Source organism: Hypanus sabinus, assembly GCF_030144855.1.
Source record: "Hypanus sabinus isolate sHypSab1 chromosome 1 unlocalized genomic scaffold, sHypSab1.hap1 SUPER_1_unloc_9, whole genome shotgun sequence".
NCBI lineage: Eukaryota > Metazoa > Chordata > Chondrichthyes > Myliobatiformes > Dasyatidae > Hypanus > Hypanus sabinus.
The window spans coordinates 615793-624858 of record NW_026778916.1 but is presented as its reverse complement, the minus strand read 5'-3'; the positions used below and the strand labels follow the sequence as shown (position 1 = coordinate 624858).

The following is a 9066-nucleotide window of genomic DNA, read 5'->3' as shown; positions in this document are numbered from 1 at the left end:
CCCCTTTCTCCACTCCTCTCCTCTTTCCACCCCTTTCCTCTCTCTTTCTTCCTCCACCTCCCCTAACCTCACCTCCATCCCCTCTCATTCCCTCCATGTCCCTCCGCTCTCTTCCTCGCCCCTCCCCCTCTGCCCACTATCACTCCCTCTTCCCCCTACCCCTCTCCCCGTATCTCTCTCTTCTCTGTCCCCTCTCTTTCTCACCCCCTCTCCCCTTCACTCCCCTCTCCCTCTCATCTCACTCTCTCCTCCCAACCCCATCTCCCTGTCTCCTCTCTGTCCCTCCCTCTGTCCTCTCCATACTCTTCCCTTTTCGTCCCTCTCCCCTCCCTCTATCCCCCCTCTCCCTCCACACCCTCTCATCCTTTCCCCCTCCCTCTACCACTCCCCTCCCTCCACCCTCTGCCTCTCAACCCTCTCCTGTTCTCCCCCTCTCCCACCCCATCCACTCCCCCTTCTCCCCACCATCTTTCCCCCCTCAGCCTCTCTTCCCCCTCTGCCCACTCTTCCCTCTCTCCACCTGTCTTACCTGCCCCCCTCTGCCCTCTCTCCTCCTCTCGCCCCTGCCCTCCCACTCCCGGGCCTTTATGACTCACTGGAGATGAAGAACATCACCCCAGCGGCGAACGAGCGATTAAACTTTTCGAAGACGGGGAAGTGGGCGAAAGCGAGGGATCCAGCGATCACTCCGCCGAAGCAGAACAGAGCCGACAGGATCATAAAGGCCCTGGTGGCATTCCAGTAGGCTGAGGGTGCGAGGGATGGCGAGGTGGAGTGGCAGGAGGGCAGAGAGGAAAGGAGTGTGGATAGAACAGGGGCAGGCAAGGGCAGTGAGACAGGGTACATGTAATAAACAGAGTGAGACAGAAAAATTCTGATCTGTTTCTAGATGCATCTAAACCCAGCAGTGTGTGACGAGACGGTGTGGAGGGAGATTCACTCTGTGTCTGACCCAGGCAGTGTGTGACGAGACGGTGTGGAGGTGATTCACTCTGTGTCTGACCCCGGGAGTGTGTGATGGGACGGTGTGGAGGGAGATTCACTCTGTGTCTGACCCCGGAGTGTGTGATGGGACGGTGTGGAGGGAGATTCACTCTGTGTCTGACCCCGGGAGTGTGTGACGAGGACGGTGTGGAGGGAGATTCACTCTATGTCTGACCCCGGGAGTGTGTGATGGGACAGTGTGGAGGGAGATTCACTCTGTGTCTGACCCCGGGAGTGTGTGATGGGACAGTGTGGAGGGAGATTCACTCTGTGTCCGACCCCGGGAGTGTGTGATGGGACGGTGTGGAGGGAGATTCACTCTGTGTTTGATCCCGGGATTGTGTGATGGGACGGTGTGGAGGGAGATTCACTCTGTGTTTGATCCCGGGAGTGTGTGATGGGACGGTCTGGAGGGAGATTCACTCTGTGTTTGATCCCGGGATTGTGTGATGGGACGGTGTGGAGAAAGATTCACTCTGTGTCTGACACACATCCACCCTTACAACAAATATGCACTGACACCAGCTGGCTGATTTCCACTCACTACTCACTCCCATTCACTGATAGTCCCAATCGCACTCGCCTGCACATTGACTGGTATCCTGAGCAGCTCCATTTACTCTCAGCAACACTGTCACACTCACCCACTGTGTCCCATAGTCACAGACACACACTGAGTAACCACATACCAAGTGCACACACACACACACGCACGCACGCACGCACGCACGCACGCACGCACGCACACACACACACACACACACGCACGCAAACACACACACACACACCCACACACACACACACACACACACACACACACAGACATATACACACATCATGCACTGATTGTCTGTCTGTCTGTCTCTCTCTCTCACACACACACTCACACAGACGCACCAACCTACACACAGGCACACAGTCAGACAGACAGACACGCCCACAGACTTACTCGCAACACCCACTCTCACACTCACTCTCTCTCACACACACACTGACATACAAGAACACATAGACACAGACACACACAAACACACACTCACACTCTCTCATACTTACAGGCACTCACACTCTCTCACAGGGGACTGTCCTGTCTCCCTTTCTCTTCACCATCTACACCTCAGACTTCAACTACTGCACAGAGTCTTGCCATCTTCAGAAGTTTTCTGATGACTCTGCCATAGTTGGATGCATCAGCAAGGGAGATGAGGCTGAGTACAGGGCTATGGTGGGAAACTTTGTCACATGGTGTGAGCAGAATCATCTGCAGCTTAATGTGTAAAAGACTAAGGAGCTGGTGATGGACCTGAGGAGGGCTAAGGCGCCGGTGACCCCTGTTTCCATCCAAGAGGTCAGTGTGGACATGGTGGAGGATTACAAATACCTGGGGGTACGAATTGACAATAAACTGGACTGGTCAAAGAACACTGAGGCTGTCTACAGGAAGGGTCAGAGTCACACACTCTCTCTCTCTCTCACACACACACACACACACACACACACACACACACACACACACACACACACACACACACACATACACACACACTCTCTCTCTCTCTCTCTCACACACACACACACACACACACACACACACACATACACACACACTCTCTCTCTCTCTCTCTCACACACACACACACACACACACACAGACACATACACAAACACACACTCACTCACACACACACTCTCTCTCTCTCTCACACACACAATCTCACACTCACACACTCACTCACACACACACACACTCTCTCTCTCTCTCTCACACACACACACACTCACACACAGACACATACACACACACACTCACTCACACACACACTCTCTCTCTCTCACACACACACAATCTCACACTCACACTCACACACACACACACACACTCACACACACATTCTCTCTCTCTCACACACTCACAGACACACACGCACATTCTCTCTCTCTCACACACATACACACACACACTCACACACGCACATTCTCTCTCTCTCTCACACACACACACACACTCTCTCTCACACACACACAATCTCACACTCACACACACACACTCTCTCTCACACACACAATCTCACACTCACACACACACACACACTCACACACACACATTCTCTCTCTCTCTCTCTCACACACACACACACACACACACACACACACACACACACACACACACACACACACACACACACACACACACACAGGGCTGCCTGTAGCAGTGTGTGCCATGAGACAGTGGAGTTTCCTCACCAATGCTGTCAGTCTGCAGGTAACACTTGCTGCTGACACAATACCTCCAGAGCCCCTGGTGTGCCAGGGCTCCTGACAGACGGTACTGCATCCAGTAGTCCGTGGCCAGTGACACCACCAGCAGCACGTTCCCCATGAACGCACAGAAGAGACCACCGCCCATAAAACTGTACATTTCGGCACGTCCAAAGCTGCTTGACAGGGGTCTGCAGGAGAGAGAGAGAGAGGTCTTATTGAGATTGTGGGAGAGATTCGGGGAAAGTAAAGCTGTGTGACTGTCCTTCCCTTACACGTCGGACCTGGTCTGAGGGCTGCTCTGTAATGGATCTCCCAGATTCTGTGTGTTGGAAGAGTCTGTACATTGAGTGGCTGCTCCTGCACTGGCTGAGTGTTCGGGGTCTACTGGTGTTGTAGTCTCCCACTTGCTGTGTGTTCAGAGACGCTCGTCTGCGCACCACTGCTGTCACGCGGCTATCTGAACCCCTCTGGCCCCTCTCGTGCCCCCAGAGCTACCACTCACTGCATGCCTTTTTGTTTTTTGCAAACCGCGGAGTGTACGCTTTGTGTGAAAATCCTGGGAGACCAGCAGTTTCTGAGACGCTCAGACCACCCCGTCTGGCACCGGCAGGCGAAGTCACATCCCTTTACCCATGCTGATGTTTGAACCTCCCACCACGTCTGTCTGCTGTCGCACGTTTGCCGTCTCAGGTAACTGCAAAACGAGCAGGTGTTCAGATGCACCTCTGAAAGTGTGGTGTCGGAGGCTGTGCGAGGGCTGCTCATCAACACCGCCACCCTATTGATATGTTGTCACCTGGTAAGGAGGGAGACGGATGTCCTAGTCCAGACCATGAGGCAATAAGTTGTAGGAGCAGAACTGGGCCATCTGACCCATCGAGTCTGCTCCACCATTTCATCATGGCTGCCCCTCTCAGCCCCAATCTCCCCGTATCCCTTCATGTCCTCACCAATCAGGAATCTATCAACCTCTGCCTTAAATAGCCACTAAGACGTGGCCTCCACAGCTGCCTGTGAAAATGAATTCCACAGATTCACCGCCCTCTGGATAAAGAATTTCCTCATCTCCATTCTAAATTCTGGGGCTCTGCCACCATAGAAACACCCTCTCCACATTCCCTCTATCAAGTCTATTCGATAGATTTCAATGAGGTCACCCCTCATTCTTCTGAATACAGGCCCAGAGCCATCGAACGCTCTTCATATGACGAGCCGATCCATCCTGGAATCATTTTCGTGAGCCTCTCCAGTGTTAGCACCACCTTGTTAAGATAAGAGGCCCAAAACTGCTCCAATATCCCGTGAGGACTCACCAGTGCTTTTGGAACCCTCAACATGACACGCTCGCTTTTATATTCCAGTCCTCTTGAAATGAATGCGAACATTGCATTTGCCTTCCTCACCAGACTCAACCTGCAAATCAACACTTAGGGACTCCCAGCCCCTTTGCACCTCAGATTTTTGTACTTCCTCAAAACTACCTGCCCCTCCACCTATCTTCATATTGTCTTAAACTTAGCAAAAAGCCATCAATTCCATTCCAAATCATTGACTCATAACATAAAAAGGATCTGTCCCACCACTAGTCACCGGCAGCCAGCCAGGAAAGGCTCCCTTTGCCTCCTGACAATCAGCCACTGCTCGAATCTTTTCTGTAATACCATGGGCTCATAGCTTGTTAAGCAGCTTCATGTGTGGCAACACACACAAAATACTAGTGGAACACAGCAGGCCAGGCAGCATCTGTAGGGAGAAGCGCTGTCGACGTTTCGGGCCGAGACCCTTCGTCAGTTAAATACTAACTTTCCTTTCAGTTAGTCCTGACGAAGGGTCTCGGCCCGAAACATCGACAGCGCTTCTCCCTATAGATGCTGCCTGGCCTGCTGTGTTCCACCAGCATTTTGTGTGTGTTGTGCGATCTTAAACTAATGGAATTCATTCCCCAATTTGAGAGAGAGAAGATAAAGTCAGATGTGTCAGTAGTAGAGTGTTGTAAAGGGAGTTACAGAGGCATGAGGGAGGAGCTGTAAGCCGAGATAGAATGGATATGGAGAAGATGTTTCCTGTGGTGATTTCCTATCTAGGACCAGGGAGCACAGCTTCAGAATACAGGAACATCCATTTAGAACAGGGGTGAGCAAGAATTTCTTTAGGTAAGGGGCAGTGAATCTGTGGAATTCATTGCCACAGACAGCTGTGCAGGCCAAGTCACTGGGTGGGTTTAAAGCAGAGGCTGAAAGGTTCTTGATCAGAGGTTATGGGGAGAAGGTAAGAGAATGGGTTGAGAGGGATAATACACCAGCATGATCAAATGGTGGAGCAGATTTGATGGGCTGAATGGCCTAATTCTGCTCCTATGTCTTATGGAATGACTCTCTGCCCTATCAGTCATGGGAATGGGATTACTCATGTGATGAAGATTGGATTTGATGCTGCTAACACACCCTTCTCCTCTGCGTTCCCCCCCCCCAATCCCAGAGTCACCCACGTTCCAAACATCTTATGGCCTTATGAACCCACGACCACTGCCTTGCTCTTCCTCTTTCTTTATTTTAAGTATTGCATTGTAATGTTGTCTCAAAACAACACATATCACGTTTGTCAGTTCTGGTCCTGATTCAGATTTTTCCCAAAGCTCAGCTTAACCCATTGTCTGGGAGGCAGAGAGAGGCCCATTTTCACTGCAGTTCATTGCTGTGAGGCAGCAGGATCCTGCTGGGAGTGAAGTGTGGATAGATCTGATGCTCTTCGTGGGTTCCGACACCCATGAGGGGGTGTAGTGCTCCCTCCTCACCACCCCTGCCATGTGGAGGTCTCCCAACTCAGCATGGGGACCAGTGTGCATCACAGCATGCAAAATCCCCCTGAGCAGCCCTAGGACGAGGGCTGTCCGTGAGAGAGGGAGGGGGTACTGAGGCATGACAGGAAACCTCGCAACCTCACCCTGAACTTCACCATGAGAAACCTATACAAGCCACAAAACTCAGGGGCAGTATGGAAGCGTAGTGGTTAGTGTGACACTACGACAGTGCCAGTGACGGACCAGGTGTGACGCTATGACAGTGACAGTGACGGACCAGGTGTAACACTATGACAGTGCCAGTGACGGACCAGGTGTGACGCTATGACAGTGCCAGTGACGGACCAGGTGTGACGCGATGACAGTGCCAGTGACGGACCAGATGTGACGCTATGACAGTGCCAGTGACGGACCAGGTGTGACACTATGACAGTGCCAGTGACGGACCAGGTGTGACGCTATGACAGTGCCAGTGACGGACCAGGTGTGACGCTATGACAGTGCCAGTGACGGACCAGGTGTGACGCTATGACAGTGCCAGTGACGGACCAGATGTGACGCTATGACAGTGCCAGTGACGGACCAGATGTGACGCTATGACAGTGCCAGTGACGGACCAGGTGTGACGCTATGACAGTGCCAGTGACGGACCAGGTGTGACGCTACGACAGTGCCACTGACGGACCAGATGTGACGCTACGACAGTGCCAGTGACGGACCAGGTGTGACGCTACGACAGTGCCAGTGACGGACCAGGTGTGACGCTACGACAGTGCCAGTGACGGACCAGGTGTGACGCTACGACAGTGCCAGTGACGGACCAGGTGTGACGCTACGGCAGTGCCAGTGACGGACCAGGTGTGACGCTACGGCAGTGCCAGTGACGGACCAGGTGTGACGCTACGGCAGTGCCAGTGACGGACCAGGTGTGACGCTACGGCAGTGCCAGTGACGGACCAGGTGTGACGCTACGGCAGTGCCAGTGACGGACCAGGTGTGACGTTACGACAGTGCCAGTGACGGACCAGGTGTGACGCTACGACAGTGCCAGTGACGGACCAGGTGTGACGCTACGACAGTGCCAGTGACGGACCAGGTGTGACGCTATGACAGTGCCAGTGACGGACCAGGTGTGACGCTATGACAGTGCCAGTGACGGACCAGATGTGACGCTATGACAGTGCCAGTGACGGAACAGGTGTGACACTGTGACAGTGCCAGTGACGGACCAGGTGTGACACTACGGCAGTGCCAGTGACGGACCAGGTGTGACATTGTGACAGTGCCAGTGACGGACCAGGTGTGACACTACGGCAGTGCCAGTGACGGACCAGGTGTGACGCTATGACAGTGCCAGTGACGGACCAGGTGTGACACTACGACAGTGCCAGTGACGGACCAGGTGTGACGCTACGACAGAGCCAGTGACGGACCAGGTGTGACTCTGTGACAGTGCCAGTGACGGACCAGGTGTGACGCTACGACAGTGCCAGTGACGGACCAGGTGTGACGCTACGACAGTGCCAGTGACGGACCAGGTGTGACGCTACGACAGTGCCAGTGACGGACCAGGTGTGACTCTGTGACAGTGCCAGTGACGGACCAGGTGTGACGCTACGACAGTGCCAGTGACGGACCAGGTGTGACGCTGCGACAGTGCCAGTGACGGACCAGGTGTGACGCTACGACAGTGCCAGTGACGGACCAGGTGTGACGCTACGACAGTGCCAGTGACGGACCAGGTGTGACGCTACGACAGTGCCAGTGACGGACCAGGTGTGACGCTACGACAGTGCCAGTGACGGACCAGGTGTGACGCTACGACAGTGCCAGTGACGGACCAGGTGTGACGCTACGACAGTGCCAGTGACGGACCAGGTGTGACGCTACGACAGTGCCAGTGACGGACCAGGCGTGACGCTATGACAGTGCCAGTGACGGACCAGGCGTGACTCTGTGACAGTGCCAGTGACGGACCAAATGTGACGCTACGACAGTGCCAGTGACGGACCAGGTGTGACGCTACGACAGTGCCAGTGACGGACCAGGCGTGACTCTGTGACAGTGCCAGTGACGGACCAGATGTGACGCTATGACAGTGCCAGTGACGGACCAGGCGTGACTCTGTGACAGTGCCAGTGACGGACCAGGCGTGACTCTGTGACAGTGCCAGTGACGGACCAGATGTGACGCTATGACAGTGCCAGTGACGGACCAGGTGTGACACTACGACAGTGCCAGTGACAGACCAGGTGTGACACTACGACAGAGCCAGTGACGGACCAGGTGTGACTCTGTGACAGTGCCAGTGACAGACCAGGTGTGACTCTGTGACAGTGCCAGTGACGGACCAGGCGTGACACTACGACAGTGCCAGTGACGGACCAGGTGTGACTCTGTGACAGTGCCAGTGACAGACCAGGTGTGACTCTGTGACAGAGCCAGTGACGGACAAGGTGTGACGCTATGACAGTGCCAGTGACGGACCAGGTGTGATGCTATGACAGTGCCAGTGACGGACCAGGTGTGACGCTATGACAGTGCCAGTGACGGACCAGGTGTGACACTACGGCAGTGCCAGTGACAGACCAGATGTGACACTACGACAGTGCCAGTGACGGACCAGGTGTGACACTATGACAGTGCCAGTGACGGACCAGGTGTGACACTATGACCGTGCCAGTGACAGACCAGGTGTGACACTACGGCAGTGCCAGTGACAGACCAGATGTGACACTACGACAGTGCCAGTGACGGACCAGGTGTGACACTATGACAGTGCCAGTGACGGAGCAGGTGTGACACTACGACAGAGCCAGTGACGGACCAGGTGTGACACTACAACAGTGCCAGTGACGGACCAGGCGTGACACTATGACAGAGCCAGTGACGGGCCAGGTGTAACACTATGACAGTGCCAGTCACAGACCAGGCGTGACACTACGACAGTGCCAGTGACGGACCAGGTGTAACACTATGACAGTGCCAGTGACAGACCAGGTGTGACGCTATGACAGTGC

The 9066-nt window shown here is 54.2% G+C and overlaps 1 protein-coding gene across 1 annotated transcript; it reads right to left on the bottom strand.

Moving 5' to 3' along the window:
- Window positions 1-596: 596 nt before the first annotated feature.
- LOC132385421 (lens fiber membrane intrinsic protein-like) lies at window positions 597-3416 on the bottom strand (the record flags this gene model as incomplete). Its single annotated transcript, XM_059957478.1, has 2 exons — window positions 3229-3416; window positions 597-746 (listed from the first exon to the last, which is right to left on the bottom strand). Coding segments are annotated over exons 1-2 (325 nt in total), but the record flags the coding sequence as incomplete, so codon positions are not given.
- Window positions 3417-9066: the final 5650 nt, after the last annotated feature.